At 43.0% G+C, this 26,938-nt stretch overlaps 1 protein-coding gene across 2 annotated transcripts in view; it reads right to left on the reverse strand.

Moving 5' to 3' along the window:
* SNTB1 (syntrophin beta 1) overlaps positions 1-26,763 on the reverse strand; it is a 150,704-nt gene extending 123,941 nt beyond the window's left edge. The window contains exon 1 of one of the 2 annotated variants that reach the window (XM_039526946.1): positions 26,045-26,763. In XM_039526946.1, coding sequence (XP_039382880.1) covers positions 26,045-26,669 — 625 coding nt within the window. In that variant the 5' untranslated portion in view covers positions 26,670-26,763. The remainder of the gene's footprint in view (positions 1-26,044) is intronic. The other variant, XM_039526945.1, reaches the window with a different exon arrangement.
* Between the last annotated feature and the right edge of the window lie 175 nt (positions 26,764-26,938).

Here is a 26,938-nt window from a genome sequence, read left to right on the forward strand (position 1 = left end):
AAGGTTAGACAGAATATGAAGAAGCCTCACTTCCCAGAATATTTGACAGACCCAGGTAGAGCAAATGAATGAAATATGTATTATTCTGATTGCATGCCCTTTCTACCAAATTCTCCAGACATCAAACTCATGCATTTTGCAAAGAACATACCCTACTTACTCTTTCTGTACAGTGTTTCCTGTTCAGTCTCACTTGTTGCTTCATCTTGTGAAGCCAAACCTCTGATCAACTACTAGAGATTAACAAAACACACACTGAAAAGTATAGTTTATTCTTACACTTGAACAATTGTGACATTTCACGTGTTTGTAATTCTGATCAGCTCAAAAGGTTAACAGAGCAGATATATTCCCACAGGCTATTCATATCCTTAATGGATTCTTTACTAAATCTATAAGCCAATGCAGGATGGGTTGAATATATTTAAACAGTAAAAACTAATTAAACTAACTCCAAATACTGCCTTTGAAGTTTTAGTAGTTGGTAGCAATTTCCATTCATCTATTTTTATGTGCAAATTGGAAACATTTGTGAAACTCAGTGTTCTTCTGTCATGGAAATTAAGGACAGTATTTTCAAATACAGAATCATCAGAAATCCTACAACAAGTAAAGCCATTAGTTTAATCACTGTGCTTTGATAATTCTGCCCTGGCAGGGCAAGAATGAGATGACAGCTTTTCTCCCCGATTTCTAAATATGATTGTTTGTTGAAAGGATTCTTTCTCTGAGAAGTTTCTCTGTAAAAGGAGGTATGTTTCTTGTCTCTCGGGCTGCTGTTACACTCAAAGCTTGGGGCAAAAGTTTGCTAACACCAATGCAGCTCTACCAGTAGTAGCAACTGTGGAAGCTCTAGTGTTAACATAGTTCCTCCCAAAGCCTGCTGACATTGTGTCCTCTAGCCTTGATCACAACAGGTCTATGACTAGGGGGTTAAAAGTGCTAGTGGGTTTAAATCCTTATTTATATTAGCCTTGTTACCGCTGGTAGAATAGCACTGGTGTTGAAGACAGTCTAAATTTTTTTGCCAAAATAACCTAGTAGAAGAAGGTCTCAATGGATTTCCAGATCCAGTTTGCCCAGTCTCCAAGTGAAAGAATGTTGCAATCTGGAAGTCATGCTGTACTACCACCTTCATTATCACAAGCAATTAAGATTCTTCAGGCCAAATTCTCCCCCATCCCTTCCCTCCCCTTACACTTCCCCTACTAATTTTAGTGCAGATATTTACAGTTAGGTTGACGTAAGCTGCCTTGTGTCAACCTAACTCTGCATTGTAGACCAGGCCACAGTAACTTGGGTAGGGCATTCCAGTGTGGCTGTTCACACCTGAGCAAGGCTAACCTGGGTGCACAGACATAGATACTGATCACCAGGGCTAACTCTATGGTGAAGACATACCCTAAGATACGAATTCAAAGAGCATAAGGGCCAGTGTTTTGCACCAAACATCAGGTGCTTTAAATGTAAGGTGATCAAAGGAAGGTAAAAAACTGGCAAAAGAGATGTCTAAATTTATAACATTACAGTATTATTGCCCTATGAACTCTGGTGAAAGGTCAACAATGGGAACAAACGCTTTGCTACTGAAATTTTTGCTACCCATCTTTCCCCATGGTAAATGAGCACTCCTTCCTGACATAAATACGGGCCCTCCTCTGCCGTCTGAGCATCTTGAGCATAAAACTCAGGGAGATTCTATTTTCCAGCTCTTGACGGGTAGTCCAAGAGACGGAACTCAATTGTACAGCTGGAGGAGAGTGAAGCAAAACCTCAGCTCCTGCTTTCAAACACTGAGTAGAATTCTCCACATGGCGACAATAAAATAATGTTCCCAGATCCTAAGGTGGATAAAAAGTTTCCCCTTTAGTTAAAAATAAAGGAATCTATTTCTTTATTCAGCAAGAAGCAGAGATTTGGCATTCTGAAGCAAATTTTAAGGGAAAAAAGGCAGGGTAACCCCATCACCCACCCCCTAAAACATCTTACCCAAAAGGAATCAGTTTTGTAACAAAGAAGTCTTGCTATCACAGCTCTTCCAATGTGAAGGGCTTTTTTTTTTCTTTTTTTTTTTTAAATTGATATTTGTTAGATCCAGAGGCACTAGATCAGGGATTGGCAACTTTTGGTACACGGCTCGCCAGGGTAAGCACCTTGGCGGGCCGGGCCAGTTTGTTTACCTGTTGCGTCTGCAGGTTCGGCCAATGGCGGCTCCCACTGGCCGTCCCAGGCCAATGGGGGCTGCGGGAAGCGGCAGCCAGCACATCCCTCGGCCATGCCGCTTCCCACAGCCCCCATTGGCCTGGTGCGGCAAACTGTGGCCAGTGGGACCTGCGATCGGCCGAACCTGCGGACGCGGCAGAGAAATAAACAGACCTGGCCCGCCAGGGTGCTTACCCTGGCGGGCAGCATGCCAAAGGTTGCCGATCCCTGCACTAGAGTCTGGAATCAGACAAGAGAGCTGTAGAAAAGGAAGAAGAATAGATACAGAAGCATGAAAGAAATTTGCTGGCTAGATCTGAAAGGAAAAGAAACAAACACACACTCTTCCAGGTACAGCAAGTACAATTTCCCATTTACATTTACTTCTCTTCATTTTCTCTCCCACCTGTACCCGACTTTGTGGCATCCATCCCACAACAGAGCAGTCTAATTAGAAAGGGGATACTTCATCCTTTCCGTAACCTCATCAAACAAAAGCCCTGGAAAAATATGGGGATTTGACTATAACAAGAGTTAAGATAAGCTTAAGTAGAGTGCATGAATGCTGGCACTGTGCCCAATGCTCTTGAAGGGTTTTCAGAATGCCAGCACAATGTACTTTCCAGCTGGCACTAGGCCTAACACTCTTCAGGGACATTTAGAAGGTAGCCTGTAGCCCAGGACCTGATGGATTTGTAGCTTTCTATAGACTCGCCTGCTTATTGGACTGTTTGTATTTGTCTGACGTGACTTAACTAAAGACCGTGGGGAAAACAAATTCCATTCTAACATGCCAACCCTGAAAAGGGGCTTATGCAGGACAACCCTTATGCCACGACTCTTCTGTAGGATCAGGGCCCAAGATGCATTCTGGAAAATTCTAGGAAGGACTCGCAAGTGTTCTTCAAGTGTTTCCTGACAATGTCACAGCAATAAAACACAGCTAAATAAAGGAGCTTTTGCACCACTTTTTATTATATTCTAATAGTTTGTATAGTCGTAACATGCATTATCTAGCCATTTGCTAATACCAGATATCAAGATTCTGGGTATGGCATCATGCTTATACTTGACTGAGACTTAAAGCTTCAAATATCTTAATAGCATGCAAAAGCAACAGAGGGGGAAAAAAAATCAACTGCTGGAATAAAATAAAACTAAGTACAGCATACTGTTGCCCCACTGAAATCAATGGGAGTTTGGGGTCTTTACTAGAACACTCTTACAAACTGAAGGGAGAAGCTCTGATGAGTACTTGTTAGTCAGATAACGTACTCTATGCTTACACAGCATCTGCTTTCTGATGATCTCTAAGTGTTTAGCAAACATTAAGGACCCAATCATGAGCCACATATCATGCTTGCACAGGAAAGTAATGGGGTATTAGGCACCTCCTTGCTCCCCTGCACTAGCTAAGAGAGAGACTGTGTGTATGTAACGCCTACTCACCCTCATGTGCAGGTGGGCACAACAACCCTCTCTTGTCCTCCCCCAACATGAAACAAAGGTGCAGAGGGGGAAGTGAGGTGTGCCAGAAAAAGAACTGGCTTTGGAGCAGGGACCAAACTGTAATTGGGGTCTTGCCTATACATGGGGTTATTCCTGATTATCTCCACAAGTGAACACACTCAATCCAGAATAAAAGAGTGTCCATACATGCAGTTATTCTGGAAAACCTAGTGTGCTTTAAATTCACACCCTATCTCAAACTATATTAACTACCAAGTGTAGACAAGCCTTAGATCTCAAGTCAGTCTCTGCTGGGCTCCCAGAGCAGCACAACTACGGGCCTACGTCACACGGCCAGGTGCCAATCCAGCCCTAGTAAATCAAGCCTTAACACCCCAAAGAGATAGGTGCTAGTATCCTCACTTTACTTACGGGGAAACTGAGGCATAGCAGGATGTCTATAGTGACTGAATTGGGAATAGACCCTCTGATTTCCTGACTCCCAGTCATGCACGTCAACCACAACACCCATCTTTCCTGTTATCACAATAAACCTATGTTATGTCCAGGCTGAGCACTTTCTGAAGAATTCTATGAAAGATTTATGTTTCGGTTTTATGCAGTAACACATAGTTATATGAAAGCTGGGTTACATGTGCACTGAATCAGATTACAGGTGAGGAGCATCCTTAACTAGCAGCTGACAATGCACAGTAGAAATTCAGGTTTCTCACCATGGCATGGGCTTTACATAGGACCTTTCAAACTCTTAAAGACCTAAGGGGGATATGGATAGAAAGGAAATGGCCCCAGGAATGAGTGGTGTGTGGGAGACAGTTCTGTTACTGTTTTTTTAAAGGCACAGGCACCGCCTTGCTGAGGGAGGAATGAGCTGAGAAGGGGAACAAGCATAAATTATGGCTCTTCCCTCATAGGAGAGTAGACAGGAGCAGGAGCAGGCTGCCAAACCCTCTGAGGCTGAGGATTAAGTGGGCCCAACTGAGGTAGTAGCTTGCTAAGGCCGTACAGCAGCTAAATCACAACCCTGCTCCCGGAGGAAGCTGGGGCTCCTGCTGATTTAAAGAGAAGAAGAATAATTAGCTGAATTACCCAGCTCCAGGAGGAGGCTTGGGCTCCTGTTGTAAGCAGAGATAGAGTGACAGAGAGGACACCATGAGGGGACTGGAAACAAGGCCCAGATGGCAGGCCTAAAGAGGAACCCAGAAAGCCAGAAGAATCTTTTGTTTATCTGAGATTTTTGTTATGGACTATTTTGGACAAGATTTTATAATAAACCAGCCCTAAGGAGGATACTGTTGAGTCAGGAGGACCTGAAATGGAGTTATTGGGTTCCTGAGAGGGGAAAATGAGGCAGAGTGTGCCTGGAATGCCACACTTAGCCAGTAGAGGACACTCCAGGGCAGTCACATCCTGTGACACTTAGCATAAATAGTTATTTTAATATTCCTTTACAAGCTAAGCATTGCCATCGCTCACAATTTTATCATGATCCTTGCAATATTTGGTGTTTTTCTTTAAACCCCAGCTCCTGAGGTCATGTGACTATGTGAGAATTTCACTTTTCATTTAAAAAAAGGTTTCTAGCCCTCACAATTAGAAGGGAGGAGGGATAATTCAGTGGTTTGAGCACTAGCCTACTAAACCCAGGGTTATGAGTTCAATCCTTGAGGGGGCCATTTAGAGATCTGGGGGAAAAAAAAATCTGTGTGGGGATTGGTCCTGCTTTGAGCAGGGGGTTGGACTAGATGACCTCCTGAGGTTCCTTCCAACTGTGATATTCTGTGATCTGAGTAGTTGCAGAAAACAGCTTGAAAGCATAAGCCTCAAGGTCAAAAACCAGAAGGCAATAAAAAGAACTCAAAATTTTCGTTTAAAAAAAAATGTGGGTTTTTTGGGGGGTGGGGCAGAGAATCTAATGATGTTTGAACACTTGAGGTTGGCAATACTGTAAAAGCGAGAGGAAACTTTCAAAGAAATGAACATCTAAATGTATAAAACAAAAGGGAGGGAGTTAGCCTCTCTTTCAATAAAATGCACAAAAGACTGTTTTTGTCATTGTCCTTTTAAGAACATGCCCTACATCTCAAACTCCCCTAAGAAAGAGGTCCAGATGCTTCTTTTTTTTTTATGAATGGGGCCCAAAACCTAGATTAGTGTTTAATTTCATGTGGAATCCAGTTCGCACCTATGTTAAACATTGTGCCTATATGCAAGTAACTCACAGTTACTCAAGAGGTCAGAAGAGTCAGAATATGACTAGATCTCTTGCTGCATGTTCTTCTGGGCATTAAAGAACAGATATCCTAGTAATGGTTCTGTTAAAAAGCTGTATGCCTGTTCTTATTAGATCAGATTTTATACTTTTTTTGGTTGGATTTTTGGTGTCTCTGACAAAATGGAATATTTAATAATTAAGAAATGATATCACACTCTCTTTTAGTGGACAATCCAGCTACAAGATCCACTAGCATGGACCTATGAGAAGTCCCATTGATTGACTTCAACCCATTAACTCTGATCAGTGGAAACTCCTCAAGCTAAAAAAGCTGGCACTTCCCTGCAATCACTGGTGTGGGGAGATTATTTGCTGGCCATTTTTTCCTCCTCCTAAGACTCCATCATTGAACAAACTAGCAGAAAACCAAATAAGCTGCTATACATGAAAACAGCTATAAAATTCTTACAGCACATGGGATGTATGCTGGACACAGCCATGCCACACTGTGAATGCTCACCAAAAGATCTTGAGTGCTTTCTTCCACCACCTCTCCCTCAAAAGCACGAATATCAAAAATATCATAATTGGGATTTGTTGCAAAGCTAACAAAATTTAAAGGCTATGAATCACGTAACTTCACTTAACTTGGTTTACTGGAGTCTCGCTCAATCTACAGTGATAGACAAGTGAAAATAATGGGCTTTGGCTCCAGCACAAAGCCTCTTAAGAATTAGCTTTCTAATTAGTGTCAGTAGACACTTGGTAATGCTCTCTATTTTACTGGGCAACGATTGTTAGGTTCCCCTCACATCTGACTACTTCTACAGTTGACTGATGCAATTAAAAAAAAAAAAAACTTGAGGCTAGATCCTGCTCTAAGTGTGCACGAACTCTGATTTCTCTATCGGCCATGTGCTGTTTTCTTAGGGTGGAAGATCCATGGAACAATCAGGAAACATTTAGTCAGACAGTGGTACCCCCTTTGTACACAGAGCAATAAAAGCATTGTCCCCAGTGCAAACATTCCACACTTTATTACAGACTGCTTAAACTTGCTTACTGTCCCCAATTTGCTACATGCCAACTAAAATCCTAAAGATATAAAGCGCTAGGGGAGGATTCCAGGAATTCCACCTTATGCAAAGGCACTGAAGAATGTTTCAGTATCAGCGAGTTGTAGGCGGTTTCCTCCTGCTTCTCCCAAGTGCAGCTGAGATATGCTGTAATTCAGAGGTGCCCAGAGTATGATGCACACATGAAATGTTGCCAGAGAACCTGGCAACTCCCTATCATTAAAGATATGAGTGGCTACAATCTGTGTCATTTTATTCAAATTATGTGCCGCTCTTGGGTTCCTCACAAGTGGTTTATGTGGTTCTTAATGGAGCCAAATCTGGGCACCCCTGAATAATATGAATAAAAATACTGAGCACTTTACATTTTCAAAGCACTGTAAAAAAAATAGGTCCAATCCTGCTCCTATCGACATCAACAGCGGATTTGACATTGAATTTAGTGGGAGGATGACTGGGCTTTCTACTTCTGAGCCACGTTATCTGCTCCATATTCTTCTCTTATGTTGCTTCTAAATTTATTTATCTTTCAGAACATCCAACAATGAACACAATTTGCCTGATTCTCTTCTCTTACATTGGCATAACTCAATAGTATCTTGTGTGGAACAAGAATCAGGCCAGAGTTCAAAGTCCAGCTAGTCATTTTCAGAATTAGATGAAAAACAGGGACTAAACAACTCAGATTTGTTTGTTTACTTTCAGTATATGAGGGAGGTTGAATTACCCCATTGCCTGTCATATGGAAGCACTGGTGTGTACCTTCCTGCATCCCCTCCCCACTAGCTGGGATTCATTAAGGAGGTATTTCCACCAAATCATTGCAAAAGAGCAAAACTGTCCAAGGAAAAAGATTGGAACAAACAAAACATAAGAACATAAGAATGGCCACACTAGGTCAGACCAAAGGTCCATCCAGCCCAGTATCCTGTCTACCGACAGTGACCAATGCCAGGTGCCCCAGAGGGAGTGAACCTAACAGGTAATGATCAAGTGATCTCTCTCCTGCCACCCATCTCTAGCCTCTGACAAACAGAGGCTAGGGGCACCACTCCTTACCCATCCTGGCTAATAGCTATTAATGGACTTAACTAGATAAATTCATGGAGGTTCGCCTTTAAACCCTGTTAATAGTCCTAGCCTTCTCAACCTCCTCAGGCAAGGAGTTCCACAGGTTGACTGTGCGCTGCGTGAAGAAGAAATTCCTTTTATTTGTTTTAAACCTGCTGCCCATTAATTTCATTTGGTGGCCCCTAGTTCTTATATTATGGGAACAAGTAAATAACTTTTCCTTATTCACTTTCTCCATGCCACTCATGATTTTATATATCTCTATCATATCCCCCCTTAGTCTCTGCTTTTCTAAGCTGAAAAGTCCTAGCCTCTTTAACCTCTCCTCATATGGGACCCATTCCAAACAGGGCCGGCTCTACCATTTTTGCCACCCTAAGCACAAAAAAAAAAAAAAAAGCCACTCGGACTGCCCCAAGAATGGACAGAATGCTGCCAATTAACATGTGCCGCCCCAGGCACGTGCTTCCTCCGCTGGTGCCTGGAGCCGACCCTGGTTCCAAACCCCTAATCATTTTAGTTGCCCTTCTCTGAACCTTTTCTAATTTTGCTTTTTCAAAAGCAGCTTTGCAAGGCAACACAGTGCTGCTCTATAACCCAGTCTTCCATAAAACTGCTAGCAACCAAATTCAGGGAACCAATTCTGAGTCTCTAATCAGAGAACAAAATCTTAGTAATTAAAGTGCCCTGTACAGTCTTGTGACACAGTTGAGGTATTTTATGGCTTATGTTAAACTTTGGCTAATATACATTTACTCAGATTAATTACTTGGTGGACAGTTCACTCAGGAGCATTTTTAAGCTGACTGAGGGAAAAGACACTTGTATCCCATTTTATGATGGGCAAACTGCAAATATGTTACTGCTTTGGGTTAGAATCCATTTTCCCCCATTTCCCATGAAAGAAGGCCAGTAGCATAATTCTGTTTGTGTGCTGTACAAACAAAGCCATTTTGTTTCAGGCTTGGGTATTGTTCTCCTGGGCAGCTCTGGATCACAAATTTTATAGCGTTCAAATATAGCTGACACCGTTCAAATATAGCTGATCTCATATTTTGCTAAATAATTGTAACAATGTAACAGATTTTTAACCATTAGACTCCCTTCATCAAACATAAGTAATCAAATTGGATACTGTGGGGAAACTCGTATGCATAAATTTGTAGGATCTGAGTTTAAATTCACACATTCTGCAATACTGCTCTTGTTTTGAAACCATTTTGAAGTTTCTACATTTTTTTTCCTGATGTTACTTTTCCACTGGCACATATTACCTTTTATTTGCTTGTTCGGTTTTGGTATGTTTGGATGGGAAAGGAAAGAAGGGAGCAGGACTGTTAATGAAAAAGCTTAACACTTTTTGTTCTCACTTTTGGCTTGTGAGAGTATTATTCACCATCAGTTTCTTCAAAAGTGAGACATTTTAGACAGTTGAGTGAACTCATGTGGACACAACAGAGGAAAAACAATCTGGGCCTGCTCCCGCAGACACGTCCTCAGATGAGTAACTCTACATACTTAATAAATTCCACTGAAATATGAGAGTCTACTCAGGGTGTGTAAAGTTACTCAAGTGTGTAAATGTTTTGCAAGACCAGGGCCTAGGCAAAGGAATAGTCTTCAGCTGTACTAGCAGTATAGGGGTTTATGATAAACAGGGATATGTTTAACATATCTTGATTCTCTACTTTATGGTTAAATCCCTCTTTTAATTGTAGGTGGCAGCATTGCAACTCTAAAAGAAACAAGATAAAGAAGCATGTCAACTCTGGCATTTAGCCAAAAGGACATCACCAACTGACGAGAGCTCTCCCTGTCTTAGGATACCACTCAACCCCAGTGAATGTCTGTGCAGTTCCAGGAAGGTGTACAAAACATTTAACAGGAGGAAATCAAGTTTAACACTTCACTCATGCAAATTGTTTGTTTAGCTGTAAATGCAGTTTCCTGTATAAGACTATTTTGATAATCAGCCTGAGCGGCATCTGGCTGTTTTTAACATCACCTAATATTATAATCAATGCATAGAAAGGCAGACTGACTTATGTTTGTGACAGTCACATAGCAGCAAGTTTGCACTTCACTGGAAACCAGAGAGGAGTCAAATGCAATCTCCACAGTGATGGGGCTTCTAGAATGGTGTGTATTCTGTCTGCCCAGTAATCACAGAACTACATCTTGAACTACAACCCTCCAGAAGACACTACAGTTGGGCTGATCGGAAAACCAGAATTTTTCTTGCAGAGCCGTCCACAATTTTTCCTAATTGTATCCCAGGGACAGCTCATGGGTATCTAGTGTATCTACTGCTATATAGGGAACACAAATGTCTGCTAGCCATGACTATGCCCACACAGCCTCTAGCTACTTCTCTCTCTGCACCCTGAGCTACTCCTCTGCCTGCACACAGCCCCTAGCTACCACCCTCCCTGCACTGAGCAAACCCTCACCTGCACACAGCCCCTAGCTACCCTTCTCCCTGCCTCCTGAGCTGATTTCAAAGTTTTTGAGCTGAGCCCCCAAACTGAGTTATAACATTTGGTTGCTGCCCCCCCACACACACACCCCAGACAGGTGGGTGGCCTGTTGAGGTGAGTCAGAGGGTGGAGGTGGTGCTCCCTCCCCAGACTCCACCGAGCGGAGCTGGCTTGAGCCCCGCTGGCCCCTGTCCACCCACAACAGAAGTCAAACTACACCTATGCCTGAATTCCCACCCCCTGGCCCAGAGCGCCACATCACCCCTTCCCCTGCTGGGCCCTGGAATTTTTATAGCATGTTGTGGGGGGCCTCAGAAGGAAAAAGGTTGAGAACCTCTGACCTAGTGGATGGAAAAGGACCATTGGGGCAAGCTAAGAGATAGGTGTGGATGGTGCCTCACCCCCTTGTCCCATATCAAGAGAATATAATGACAGATCCAAATGCCTGGTCATTGACACCCAGCAAACTATGACCATATATTGCCCCACCCCACCCGTCTCAGGAACAAAGAACTGGAGAGATGGGGGTTGAGTGTGGGCTGCAGGAAGCAGGCAGGCACACCTGGGAGCCTGACAAAGAAGGTCAGATGGAGGGAGAGAGATGGAACTTCAACTGTGGGGTTCACTACAGCTTGGCAGGGCTCCAAGCAAAGCAGAGGGGACTACGCTTTAAGCTTCATTCCTCTATGCTAACCTAAAGACTTCCTTTGCTGTGTTCCAGATGACTAATAAACCCTACTGTTTTGACAACACAGCGAGAGTGTCACTGCAAATGCCTGCAGAGGTGCATTGATCCCTAAAAAGGATACAAATCTCCATCAGGGGTCTGTCTCAGTTGGACTTGCTGAATGGAACTTCACAGTTTGAAGCAGCAGCACTGCAGGCCCAGAAGTCCAGTCTAAGGAGGCGGTGAAGCTGTGTGGATTAGCCTAGAGGAACAGTGAAACACCTAAGGGGTCTCATACACTGTAGGAGTCCTTCTTAGAGACCGTTCCAAAGTTGGGGCCATAGCCCTGACTCTGTGGTGCCTGTCACGGATCCAACATCCAACCCATAACTGACAGTATGAATAATTCACTCTCTTTGGTTAACACCGAACATTAGGTTAAAAAATAATTGGTGTTTAAAGAACTATCAGTGACCACTGAAATGAGCTCAGAGGCTGAACTGGTATCATATCTATTCTATTATCTATTTTCTTGTTAAAAAAAATTCTGGAACGCAGAAACTCTCTCTTCAATAGGAGACAGAATAGCTTTACTACCAGAGGATACAGAAACTGGAAGGCAGGTTGCTCCCACAGGACACAATCCTGCAATAAGCTCTGCGCAAATAGATCCCTGTACTCATACAGAGCCCCGAGGAAGTCAGTCAGACTCCATCAGTGAGTGGAGTTTACCCACAGAGTTCATCACAGGGCCACTTGACCAATAGACTAATACAGTCAGGATATAAGCACATCAAATCTTCCTTCGCCTCCGTAAACTCCACTTAATACACACACATATATATACACATATTTAGTGGGGTGAAAAACACCTATATATATATATAGGTGTTTTTCACCCTACTAAATTTGTGAACAGGGAAAGAGGGAAAAAAAGAATGAAGTACTATTACCTCAAGTCCCTCCACAAGAAGCTCACCTTCTATGACTCTGTGAACCCTTCTCCCTAATTAGCTCAAATAGATATCTCTACATGTAAGTCTTTATTAAAGCAAAAGTTAAAGGTGTTATGATTCCAAGTGAAGTAGAACTGAAGTTGCAACTGTAACAAAGAGTAGTTAAAAAGTTATGCATATTTTATGGCAATTTTTAGAGGCTTCAGAAATTTATTTAAAATTTCTCTTTTTCTTTGGGTCTTTACTGTGAATATCCTGGTACTAAGGAAACTTACCACCTTACAGGTAGGAGTATCTGAAAAATACCAATTTAAAAATTAAAATTTTATCATAGATTTGTAAAACAGTTTCCTGTACGACAGGCAACACATGAGGGACACACTGTGGCATAGTATAAAGATTTTATGAGAACTCACATTTCATAGTATGTCACTCACAGCTTCACTGCTCATTAGTAATGCAGCCATCTCAGGTCATGAAAATACAACCCCAATACCACACCACAGCACCATGAAATGCATGAAGATATATGTAATAGGAAACAGAACAGAACCCAGTTAAGAGGGATAACATGTCCAAAAGCTTTGTTGGAAAGATATAAAAATACAGATGCTTGGGTATATAATGAACCACGTAATTATGATACTTGATAAACTTCTACCTTGATATAACGTGACCCGATATGACACGAATTCGGATATTACGTGGTAAAGCAGTGCTCCAGGTGGGCGGGGCTGTGCACTCCGGTGGATCAAAGCAAGTTCGATATAACACAGTTTCACCTATAATGCGGTAAGATTTTTTTGCCTCCCAAAGACAGCGTTATACCGAGGTAAAGGTGTATTTCAGAACTACTGTGTAGTGATGTCCAAGATTTTCTGGCCAAATAGTTTTCCCATTTGAAAATGTCACTTTATCAACATTTCCACAGGGAAAAAAACAAATTCTTAATTGACAGATTTTCTGATGAGAAAATTCAAATTCAAATTTTTGATTTTGAATTGACATTTTGAAACTAATCCACTTTAAAAAAATTTTTAGAAATGTCATTTCAAATCAAAATGAAATAAAAAATCCCATGGAAAACCTGGAATTTTTCCCAGCCAAAAAATTGCAAAGTAGTATTTTTTTCCAAGAAACATTTTTACTAGAAAAATATGGGGTTTCTGACAAGTCCTATTAGTATGTAAAACTATATTCTCATGAAAATATGATGATCTTGTAGGTTTTAAATAGCAAAACCAGACATTTCAATTACCCTACAATGGCCCTGATTCAGTGTTCCTCACACAAGCAAACCTCAGTAGGAGTTTGCTCTGTTTTGGTGGGATGAGAATTACCATAGGGGTTCAGGCCCCATATTTATTTCATCTAGGCTTTATGGATTAATTCTGCTATTTTGACAGTATATTCTACTTTTTAAAAAACAAGTATAACAGGCAGTGAAAGGGAAATGTAACCGACTTAGGACCATTTTTGAGTTTTAGGAATATTTTGTAAATCATCTTTTTAGGATCTGTATTTATAGCCTTTCCTTAATGGGATCTTTGAAGGTTGATTTTGTTGTTTGTGAATTGGAAACACCAATAATTTGTTCCTTATAATGTTTCCTTTATGGTCTGCCCCCATGAAACATATGGGTACAATTTATTTACCCAAACAGCTATTTGTGAATGGAGTGTGAACAGATTTTAACATAATTGCTTTCACTGGCACTTTTACTGAATGAGGATCCTGTATTTTTCCAAAGCTTTTTTGACTGGACACCTCTCTCCTGAGCTAGAAGACTGACATTCTTGCCGACCTTCAGTACTTGCCATTCAGTTTCTAACACAGGAAACTGGACTTACAATGTAGGCTCTTCTCTAGCCAAGATGAGGAAGCGTCCCTGCAGTGGCTAGGGACTGCATGGCAGAAACAATGGATTAGCAGCAGCCTCTGCAATACCAGCAGAAGTTTTGTAGACAGACTTTATGTTGTTTTGCTCTGTCTCCTGACAGCATGCTCAAGACTACTTCAGTTGTTTAAAGAACTGGAGTTGTGTTAACATTTTGTCAGGCCATTTACTTGGGCAATATCCAGACTCTACTGTTTGGAAATGTGCTACATGAACTTAACTTTCGCAAACTGCAGTAATCACATCTGGATGCTTCATGAGGAGTATACAATTAACCAGTTCATTCTGGTTTTCAGTCCATATCCTTTCTAGTTCAACTCAGGAAGACATGTTTGTTTTCAGGGAGTTAAAGTCAGCTGAATTCTGCTGCTGTAGACCCTGGACGAGGCCTCTAGTGGCAGAATGCACAGAAATCACTACTCTGTTGGGGTGGGAGGGAAAAATGAGCCAGCACTGCCCATAACACTGAAATAAGGTTCACCACATTCACCACAGAAATAAGTTTTAAGTTGCCTATTATATATATCCTCCAGGAACGTACTCTTCTGATACTGGTTCTCAGGAGGACCCCACCACCACCACTATGCATCATGGATAGATGTCACACATACCAGGCAAATCAGTAATTGTGTAAGATTAGCTGGTCTGAATGAGGTAAGAGTGGACATTTAGAGAGGATTAAATGTTCTTTGGAAAGGTACGGCAAGTTAAAACTTTTGTATACACAACCCCCCTCAAATTAGGGGGGGACTGAGGGAATAAAACTCAATTAGCTCAAATAGCAGCAGTGTTGAAGACAAAGCTTGCTTATTTTATCCATGCAAAATATTCATTAAGTCCAGGTGTTAAATTCCCCCCCCCCGGTGGAATTTCAAACCAATGGGGGTCTTGCATGAATAAAGCAAACAGGATGTAGCCCACTATGAGGAATCAGGTCTGCAACAGCATTTTCCATTACCTACTTGTTATTCCCTTTAAGGCCTCAATCCTGCTCCGACTGAAGTCAATGAGACTTTTGCTACTGACTCCAGTGGAAGAAGATAGACACCACCCCGGCTGGGGAAGGGGACTATTTGCAGTGATTAAACCTGGGACCTCTCTCTGGATGTAAAACATGAGCCCCTATTACTCACGCTAAAACACCAGGACCATCCACTGAGAGACTGTAACAGACTCAAACTTCTCTGTGTGGCCTAGCCACTAGAGGAAGGCAAAGTACCACATGGTTAGGGTGGGTTATGCTAAATCCCTCCTGAACACCTTGAATACCAAATTCACTTTACTGTTAGTCCAATGAAAAGAAGAAACAATTGCACCAGCAATGAATTTGACCCCTCAACTTCAGAACCTTGCAGATTCAAACCCAATGTCAGTTTGTAGATAAAACAATTTTGGTTATCTTAATTAACCAAACCTCATCAAATCTCTCTCTCACCTAACTGATCAACATTCACAAGTATTCATTACATTAATGGTATAAAGTGAAAATTGCTTTTGTACCATTGAACACACTAACAACAATAGAGCAATAAACTTATTTAAATGGCCACGTTACTCTTAGGTCTGACTGAAATATCTGCCTCATGAGTAGGACCCACAAACTGTAGGGTCAATTCTTTTGCTGGTGTAAACAATCAAAACTCCATTGAAGTCAACAGAACCCTCTTACACCAGCAGAAAATTTGGACACTTTCCTTTTTTTCCTGAAGGTTTTATAGTCTGATGTTCAAACACTGAATATGCTTTAAAATGGAGAGTTAAAACAACAAGTGGCAGGTGGAAGGGAAGAAATACTGTTCTCCTAGGACCCAATCCTACAGATATTTATTCAGTAAGCAACCTTACATACACTAGTTGGGGCCTCTGATGTGAACAAAACCTACTAACACGAACAAAAGTTACTCACGTGTATTAGTGTTTCCAGGAGTAAGCTCTGACTTTAGCTGAAATTATTATTAGTGTGCTTAACTTTAAGAAAAACAACACATAAAATATCCCTAAACCTCAAGGAAATAAAAAATGTATTCAAAACCCTATTTTGGATCTGGCTTTATTAGTTCTGCCAATATAGTTACCTCCAGTAGCTCAGCAAAAGGCTACATAACATTTTAATCAGGAGTGCACTGTATGTTAATCATTTCAAATCAGAGACAGTCTCTCCCATCTACTGTTCTGGCTCATTTCCTTACAATTAAGAACTACATCTTACTCAAGTGCTACAATACAGATATTACTTCAGATGACATACGGTGCAGTGCCCTAAGTACAGATTTAGAGAATGCTTAACTCTTTCAGTACTTGGAATTGTAGACAGAATAATTAAACAGACCAAAATGAAAATGTACAGCAGCAGATAGTAAATCTAGCTTGCCAGTTAGCCAAAAATGATGCTTCTTGATTTCATTAACGTTAAAAAGAATACAGCAATGTAGCAAACAGTACATCAATCTGAACTCTGTGTGTAAAGCAAACCTGAGAGATCTGTTCACAAAGTATATGCTTAATTGCATTCTATGAAATAAGAGCGAATATAGACTTCAAAGCTAAAACTCCATAACAAAATACACCTCATAAAATACATATAGTCACTCACATGGACAAACCCAGATAACTGATGAGTTGATGCCATACTTGGTATTTTTATGCCGATATTTCTGGTAGTTTAGTTGTTCCATTTGATGCACTGCATTATAGGTAGGGTGACCAGAAGTCCTGATAAAATCAGGACTGTCCTGATTTTGAGGAGTTTGTCCCAAGTCCTGATCAGAGTATGGTTGGGACGCCATTTGTCCTGATATTTTGTTTCCTGGTCTTCGGCGGCAATTCGGCAGAGAGTCCTTAAGTCGCGGATGGTCTTCAGAGGTATTTCGGCGGTGGGTGCTTCTGTCTTTGGCGGCAAGGTTTATTACCCACCGCTGAAATACCGCCGAAGACCGTCCATGACTGAAGGACTCTCTGCCGAATTGCCACTGAACACCCGGACGGGTGAATGTAAAAAAAACGTGCCCCCCCTTCCCCTGCAGCAGTCCCAATATTTTCCCCTTAACATCTGGTCACCCTAATTATAGGTGATATGCATTAATGTTTAAATGTAAAAAGTTGTACCTCCTTGTAGGCAAGCTTGCTAACACTGCTGTTTTGGACAGATTTAAACCTGAGTAATTACTGAGTTGAAGTTGGTCAACTGCATTCTGATTACTTCAATTCCCCCTGCAGGTGCTGTTGGATCAGTTACTTTGTGTCACAACGTATTATATTGTGTTGCTATGCTCTGTGAGCCTGCAAGATGCTGGACACTCTCATTGCAATAAACTCCCCCTCTTCACAGGCACACATGACACAAAATGCAGTAGAAATATCTCCTTTCTGCTAGGCACGGAGGCCAAGCCACAGGGACCCATGCAGAGGCATTCTAAGTTGCCAACGAACGGTGCTCTGCAGAGGGCATCTACACAAGATTGTGAAGTCGATGGGGAGCAGTAGGTGTATGACTCAGGGCCCAACACACAGCGTGATCCACAGCCCCAAATGCTGGGTGAGGGGCAGGGAGGAGCTATGCAAAGGAAAGCAGCCATTAATCCTACCAACAGGCGCTCACAGCTGACATGACCTGTCTGCATGTCCCTTCTGAGTTACTCGCAAGCCTCTCTAGCCCTGAATAATTGTGTCTCTGGAATTTTTTCATACTCACTGTTCATCCCATTTCCTGCTCTCTCTGGTAAACAGATTAGATACTGGCCCTAGAACAGAACAGTTCTCAGCAGTTCTCTGGGGCACTGCTGAGAACTGACTATTGATCCCCAACTCTTCGTTGTGTCTCTCTTAGCTAGTTTCCAATCCATGACAACACCTTCTCTCTCCCTCCATGACTACAGAGTTTCCTTAATACCTCTGGTGAAAAGATTTTTAAATGTCCAAATAAATTACATCTACTAAATCTTCTTTTCTACTTGTGACACTTTCTCAGGGCATCCAGAACCATAGGACACCATGTTACCTCCCAGCTCAGCACGAGACACATGTTGGTGCTAAACTGAGTATCAGTTCCCTGCCCCTACAGCAAACTTCTCAAGATCCTTTATTTTGCCTTGCAAGTTAATACTTTGTGTACCCCCGTCCCCAAACTCCCCGGAAGCATCTCCCTGTAGCGTCCAGCCCGTCACTCAACATTCACGCTAATTAGCAGGTAAGCTGTCCCCAAAGAGACAGTGTACACACAGCTGGAAGGTTACTCCACAAGCTCAGGTCCTTTATAACATAAGAACATAAGAATGGCCACACTGGGCCAGACCAAAGGTCCATCCAGCCCAGCATCCTGTCCTCCGATAGCGGCCAGTGCCAGGTGCCCCAGAGGGAATGAACAGAACAGGTAATCATCAAGTGATCCATCCCCGTCACACAGCACTGTAATCTATTGTGAAAACAAATATAAGTCCATTAACAAAGAGCAAAGATTCACAGATTCTAGTGAGGGTTGAGTAAGAATAATGGAAACAGAAACGGTTATAAATAAACCAAAAGTATATCACGCTTTCCAGAGACTAAAGCTTAACAGGTTACAGCCCTAGTTTCTCACTCTCAATATCTTTCTGCTTGCCGGTGTTTAGTCTATCCAGGACCCATTTCTTCAGAATCAACCCCCTCTGCCAAGGGTGTTCCTCAGCAAAATGTATAACAAAGGGGTTCTTTTTCCTCCCTCTTACAGCGCTTTCAAAGTGCACCCCCAGATAAGACTCTTCTCCTCTGTTCCTTGTTTTCCAGTGTGTTGGTGCCATGCTGAGTTCTCATCTCCCCCATCAACCTGTTTTTCCTATTGACAATATGCAAGCAGGGCTTCCTTTCTGCTGATTCCACAATGCTTAATTTACAATAGAGACAGGAAGATAACTACCTTTCCTCCTGTCTGGAAGAAACCAGCTTCCTCTTCTGTTTGGTTACAGACTCTAAAGCATCATACTAGTATCTAAAATGCCTCATATATAGTGTTAATACATATATTTCACAATACTAATACCCATTGTGTCACCAGCTTTCACTGATACCTCACACAACATTCTTTATAGATAAATACTATGACAGCAATGTGTTAGATGTAGTGAGTTTGTCAGGCCTGACAGGAGCTGCTGCACAGAGTTGTGAGTCATCAACGGGCCTCTGTGTCACACTACTGACCTGCTCAAATAATTCTTTCAGATTAGAAAGGCACAGGTTTCCTTTGAAACAGCCAGGCAGGCTTGTCCCTAGCATATTTTGTTCATGGTGGTATTTTACGACTCTTTATTTACCATTTCAACCAATTTCCCTTTGTACTGACATAGTTGTAATACTTATAACAAATCCATGGCTACATAATCGAACAGATAAAGGCATAAAAAGATCCAATGGCTAGAAGTTGAAATCAGAAAAAAATTCAAACTGGAAATTTTTCACAGTGAGGTTAACTGACCATTGGAACAGATTATCAATGGACATGGTGAGTTCTCCACCACATAGGAGCCTTGAAAAGAAGACCAAATGCCTTCCTAAAAGATATGTTCTAACTCAGCCACAGGCTATTGAGCTAAAGAGAGAAAATCTATGCCTTGTGTTATGAAAGAGGTCAGCCTAGGTGATCATAATGGCCATTCTGGCCTTAAATAGCTATGAACAGTAAATCTACTTGGGAATCTTCACTGTTATTACTATGCTGAAAAACATGGCCACTGAGAACTTCATGGCAACAGAACTTAGATCCTTTTGTTCCAAATTCAGTCCCCTATTTGAGCTAAAGGAGAATATCCATTACTTGTTATAGGACCAATGACATATAGCTGAGCAGTTCTGATTCAATCCAGCAGAGGGTAGTGGTCTATATTAGCTAGTTCATTACGTAGTTAACAGTATTAAAACTAACTTCCTATATGTTTAGAATGGTTATTGAAAAAAAAATGGCAAAATTAAGATACAGTTCTATTTCAATAACTGCAGCAAATCCTTAGCCTTTGATATTTGATATTATTTATCTTAGAGGAATTCTCTATTTTTTTTTAAATGTACATCAAACGAAGTAGCTAACAATTCATTTTTACAGTTCAGTCTTTCATTATGGAATTACTGCCAAGAGTTGTGGTTTCCTTTCCAGGTATTCTTTGACTTGAATGCCAGACTAAATTCATTTAAGGAAGTTTAAGCGACAAAGTGTGTTACTGGGCCAAATCATGTTCCACTTACATGAGCTGAGCCTAGTAAACCCATAAGATTTAGCCCATGGTATCCTTGTTTTCCTTATAGCAATTGAAAAAGGAAAATTTTCACCAGATTTACTGGGAGGAGGTACTGATTCCTATTTGTGCATGGTAATACAGACTGCCTACAGACTAGATTAGCCTTTATAGATGATCCATTGATTAGATTAAAGTGTTCCCTCTCAATTCAAAACTAAGCTTCAAAACCTTTACCATAATTTTCAGTCAAACATAATTATCAGGACTCAGATTATCACACAGTTCTTGGAACTGGTATAACTGAGACTAAGATTATATAACTTTCTTCTTTATCTTGTGATTTGATATTCAAATAAAGGTGTTTAAAAGATATCTAGGAAACCCATTAAGCACAATCCAGCTTCTAGATGATAACAGAAGCATTTGTTCAATTAGATCTTTGCTGGCATAAAGGAAGTGATTAGACTATTTTATATATTTGCTGTAGGTATAAGAAGTAACTTTATAAGTGAGGAACAATACATGTGACTGGCAATCTCAATTTTAGCTCTACATTCCCGGGGCCAAAGCATACATAGATTTCGTTAGTGGCTACAATGTAATATATAGGTCAGCAAGGACATATTTTATGCACTATATCTCTCTTACTATTTTCACATTCTTGCAGGAGATGGGCATTGTTTGACAAGTAATGTCTTTTGCAATCCCCAAAAAGTAACTTGTTGCCAGATCACTGCTGTAGGAAACACATGACAACATAGGTAAGTGAGAGCAGTTTTTCAGTAGTCAACAAGTAGTCTTTGGCCATGTTGCTTTATGTGAAGTAGACTTCTGTTTTATAAGGGTGAATTATTTTGTTTTTTTTCCCCCAAGAGAAGATTAAGAAAAGGGAAATTTATTATAGTAGTTGTTTTTCACACGTTGCTTTAGTTCACACTTTAAATGTACATGATGCCAGTATTTTCAGCTCCTAGAAATACTGTATATAAATTCCACTGGGGAAATATTACACCATATAATAGTACAGAGCAACAATATGCTTCCATTCACTCTAATGAGCAGGAAATTGCTCCTATATGACTATTATTCTAGTCTAAATGAGAATATCAAAAAATGCTGAGTGAAATACATACAAACATTAAGAACCCCTGTGAAGATCCATTCTGTGTTCAATGCTTTGCCAATTGCCCACATCCATCATGTCCACCTCCATATTAGCCTGTTAGAAAGTATCCGAATCCCTCTGACGTGAACACATACATTGGTTAGGTTATTTTCCTCTACCCCAGTCCAATGAATTAGCAGGCAGAGGCAATCCTGCCTGAAACTAGCATAGATTATGTTTAGTTTTTTTAACTTTATTATAGAAACATAAAAAGGGAATCTGTACAATACAATCTGTTTGGCCCGTTAGTACTTACAGAAAGTGCCATGATGTAGCGATCATTCTTAGATGCTTTTTAATATTCCTGTGATTCAAAAAACAAGATATCTATCTATTTGAATGTAAGTACCTCGCATCACGCAATCTCAAAGATCATTAGGTTTTCTGTGGTGTCTACTGTAAGGGGACCAAATTTAACTGGAGGGAAAATATAAATTACACACACACACTTTTTAAGCAGTAGCTATTACAACAATTAGGCAGCATTCCAAGCCCATAGGTAAACAGTTCACATTTTATAACGAGATATTCTAGTTTCCCATCTAAACAAAATCTAAGTGCATATATGGTTAAACACGAATTTGAGGATGACAATCCAACCTAAGCTCCAGTGCTATCCCCACTCCCTCTGCTCACCAGCCTGCCTCCTGCCCCCATCACATGATTTTCCTGTTGTAGGTCTAAGCAGGGACTAAAGTAAGGGGGCTCAGAAAGAAGCACAGCTCCCCCTCAGGAAAGATCACAGGGGAGCTGTCCCTCTTCACCCTGGCAGCATTTCCTACAGTTCTCCCACTTCCTTGGCTAGTCAGGGACAGCTCCCCTGCCTTTTTCCAAGCTTCTTTAAAACCACTAGGTGTGAGCACCTTCTACCTAAAGCTCCCAAAACAGCATCCTCTCTGCCTCAATTACTTTCTATTTTCAAATTTCTGTAACAGACTCCTCCTCTGGGGATCGGGCACCGAGGGGGACACAGCACACGCTGACCAGGAGGTTACACAAACGTCTTTCTCTAAACATACACTCTAAATTGGTGTTGTCTTGCTTTCATGTTAGATGGGTACGAGATTGAGGGTGTGCCACAAGCCCTGAGCAAAGCACAGCGCATTGTTCTGCTACCCTAAGAGCAGAAAGAAATTGAGCCATCCCTATACTGGTACAGATTACAGCCCCTTGCACCAGCTCCGATACGTTGGCTGATGCAGTTGGGGAGAAGGGGTTAGACCTAAGGTTCATCCCTATTGCATGCACCCCCATTCCCCACGCCCACCCATGCAGGAGGGGAAGCAGCCACGTGCCCCATATACACATCGCTCTCTTTCATGTTAGTACCCGCAATGCAGGTGGCAAGCACAGGGGATAAGGGGGTGCCTTCCATCGCCTTAATCCTCTGTGCTGGCATGCGGAATGCACCCCAGTTTGACTCCCACTTTGTAAATACATCATTTAGCTGGTCAAGCATTTTTGCATAGTGTTTCTATAGAGGACACCATATAAAATGAAGGCCTCACTGCTGTGAGATGCTGGGTGCCTTCAAGTCTCACCCACTTCAAATTGGGAACAGAAAGAGTCAGCATCTTTCAGGATCAGGCCCTTAGAACTCCATTGCACTAAACTCGCCCCTTCAGATTTTGTTGCCCAGCGGGCATGAGTAAATTCCATTATTTCCCCAACAATATAAGCATAACGTATCACGACACAAGAACTAACGTGTTAGCACAGCAGCTGGCAACGTTCCTCTGCCTTGCCAATTGTTTTTAATGGGGGAGAATTCCTGGAGGTTTGTCTCTTGCACACCTGTGTGTTTTTCCTGCAAAGCCCACTGTTTTTAATACAGAGCTCTCTAGGAGGCTAAGGTTAGGGAACTGCAAGTAAATAATATAGGGCATAATCCTGTCCCCACTGCAGGCAACAGCAAAACCCCCATCAACTGCAGCAGGATCAGTCCAGCTGTGTCAGCCTCTTTAAAAAACAAAGTTTAAAGAACCTTTGATTTTCCTTTCTTTAGTCATAGAAGGACTGTTTTAAATGGCATCACTGAAGAATGATCTGCAAAGTGGGAAACTGACTCTCAAACTGGCTCTCTTGTTTCAAGCTGCCTGTCCTTCATAGATTCCCTGTCAACTGAACAGCAGGATCTGGGAGACACTATGGCAGATTCTGATTTCTCCAGTGGACCTGGCCCGATGTAAATATTTCAGCATCAGTCATCCATTGGGGTGACTATGAAAACATACCATTGAATGATGAGCACTACTACTCTGTTGCAGAAATAAGGCATCAGCATTAATTTCAATGGAGGAACGAGCCGAAGGCAGCAGCTGCAATAGGGTTTAAAAACGGGGATGGAGGGGGCAGGAGTAGACTGAATCCCTGGTCAAACTGCCTGGTCTTTGCTCCTATAGGGAACAACACTGACTCTTTTATAAGTGTCACATCGCTTCTGCATGTCCAGTTTTATGTATTATGCATAGGGGAAAAGAGTTAAGAAAATTGTACAGTATTTGCTATGTTAATCATTAGACAACACCAAAGTTCAAATTCTGTCCATACGTCGGTAACCTCTTACCAAAGATGGAATCTGGCCACAGGAGCCTCTCCCTTTCTGCTCTCTGACCTAGTAGACCTTCATGAACTATTTCACTGCTGGGTGAAGAAAAGGGGCCATTACATAAGAAAACTCTGACAAACAACTACCCAATTTCTTCTGGGTGCTGAGGTCCCATTGTTATAAAATGCAAAGTTGATCAGTTCCTCACTTTCACAGCCACAGAATCAGCTGAAATGTTCTGCCTTGTCTTTTACCCCACAGACTCTATAAGGTTTTAAACCAAGGATTCTCATCCCCTTTCCATACCATAAACTTATAGTCCGCTATTTACAACTGATCCTCAAATGCACCCCATTCCAAGAGGTATTACGGTTCTTCAGTGACTCAAGAGAGGCACATCAGAAATTGTATTGTTGTTTAGTAGAACCACACGTGTCAAATGACTGAGCAAATCCATTTCAAACTCAGATAGGCGGTATGGAATGGCAGCAGGTTCACCACCTCACTCCACAGATGCTAATGACTCTAAGGTCAAGAACCTCTGGTTAAATGAACTTATGTACAAACAAACAAGCACTTTATCAAAACACACACATACACACCAAGGGCATTTTCTTTTTAACATACACGAGGCGTGTTTCTTTCTGCTGAACCTTTTCTCAGGTCTAGCATCTAAATTAACCCTCAAGGAAAAAAGACACATAAAAGATTTTTTTTTAAAAACAGCTTTCAATTCCGCTCTCACAAGTCTTGAGATCTATGGAACTTTTTATCTGGTCTCTCACTTATCCTCTCTCTTGTTTTTGTCTCTCCTCCCCAAACACTTTGCCTTCTTTTTTGGTCTTTAATACAGTGTGTGCCAAAACTAACTCATTTAGAGTGAGACTCGCTTCTTTTGCATTCAGTTTTTAAGGTGGCTTCTAAAAGATCATCTCACTGCTGCTTGGGAATCAATGTCTGTTTGTTTTTTCCCTGCAAATGTTTCAATGAGATATTTGCAAATTTCTATCAGATTTGTTCCCTTTCCCCCCTGCTATGACCTAGGAAGGGGAGGGTAAATTTCAGTCATTTAAAGTCACATAGGTTGGCATAGCCCTGTGTGATCTGATCTGCTTGTTTCTCCCCCCTTTTGCAGAGCAAAAGTAGTAGTCAAACTCTCCTCCTTGTGGATCTGAGGTCTGCTTCTTCTTTTTTTTCCCCCCTCACCCTGTCATGTGTTATCTCAGCTGTTTAGGAAGGCTTTCCTAACCACTTCTCCTTGCAGAAAGAAGGGCTGCAAAGCCGCAGGCTGGGGATCCTGGAGATAATTTTCACTTAACCCACGTCAATGTGTGTGATCTCTGTAGTTCCTGGAGTTCTGTCACACTTCTTTCCTCCCAGTGACAGAGAGTTTCAAATCCCTCAACTGTGTGGCCAGAGACATGCAGTTGCTTTATATCCTGCTCAGGTTTGCACCGTACTGTAGTTTGTGTTCTGATCTGGCAGGCAAAGCTTTCCTCCTCTTTTTTTTCTCTCTCTCTTTTTTTTTTTTTTTTGTTAAAAACATACACCCAGAGAAACTTGCAAAGCCGGCAGCTTTGCAGCTGGGGTTCCTGGAGTTTCTTTAGTCAAATTAACTCCTAACGTTCCCTAGCCATAGGCTGGAACCTCTCTGCTAACGTACGATCCGATCTGCTTTCCTTATAGAGTTGCAAAGTCCTGAGCTGTGCGCCTGGGGATCTTAGCGCTGCTTTAAAAGAAATTAACTCTTTACTTTCCAGTCACACAGACTAGCACAGCCCTGGAGTTTGTGATCTGAGCGCTCCGGGGCGGATATGTCCCTCCGCCGCGCCATAAACACGCCAGAGAACAGGTAGCAAGAGTGGCCAGCTCTGCGGCGTCTGTCACCCCTTACCTACCGCTGCCCCATAGGCACCAGCAAAGCCCTGACCCGCGAGCCTCTCACGGGAGCAGGGAAAGTGGCTGGGGCATACCGGAGTCACGGTGTCTTCCCCCCTGCTCACCCCCCACCTGCCCCGCTGGGCGACCCTGGCCTCCCCGTGCGCGGACGGGGAAGGGGGAAAGGGGGGAGCTGCCGGGCCCATTTTAACCCCTTACCTTCCAGCAGCACCTCCTTGCCCGCCCGCTTGAGCGCCTGCACCGCCTCGTCGTGGGTGGCGTCCCGCAGGTCCGTCCCGTTCACGGCCAGGATGGCATCGCCCACGTAGAGGGCCTGGGTCTGGTCGGCCGCCAGCCCCTTGAAGATCTTGCTGATGAGGATGGGCATCTTGTTCTCCTTGCCGCCCTTGATGCTGATGCCCAGCCCGCCCAGCTCCTGCTTCTGCACCTTCACGCACCGCTTCTTGTTGGAGATGGCGTCGGGCACTTGCTCCGGGAGCTCGGTGAAGGCGGTGCGCACCCCGGGGCCACCCCCCGCCTTGGGGCTGCTGCTGTTGCTGCCGCCGCCGCCCGGAGGCTCGGCCGCTCCGCCGGGGTTGCCCGCGGCGCCCGGCTGGCTCCCGCGGGCAGCGGCAGCCCCTCGGCAGGGCGCCCCGTTGCCGCTGGCCCCGACGCCGTTGTGGGCTGCGCCGTCGGCGCGCTCCTCGCAGCTCAGCACCAGGGCATCCTCGCCCACGTTGGCCAGGACTTTGTGCCAGCGGTCCCGCACCAGGACTTCCAGCCAGCCGCTCCGCTGCTGCGCCCGGCCGCCGGCCGCTGCCGCCGCCGCTACCGCCACCGCCATCTTTGGAGCATTCTTAGCGCGCCATGTGATTGCACAGCCCGACCGACAGCCCCGCACAGGACAGGGCTGCGCCCCGGGAGCGCCCCGAGCGCCGCCAGCTGCGCCGGGGGGCGGAGCAAAGCCCGCGCTCAGCCTAGCGCCCCGGCCGGCCGCCGGCAGCAGCCTGGCAGCCGCTCACCTGATCCCAGGCGCCACCCCCCGCCCGCCGGCCGCCGCTCACCTGCTGCGGGCGCCACGTGGAGGGGAGGCAGGGGCAGCGCCGATCCCAG

Source organism: Mauremys reevesii, linkage group 2 (assembly GCF_016161935.1).
Source record: "Mauremys reevesii isolate NIE-2019 linkage group 2, ASM1616193v1, whole genome shotgun sequence".
NCBI classification, from domain to species: Eukaryota; Metazoa; Chordata; order Testudines; family Geoemydidae; genus Mauremys; species Mauremys reevesii.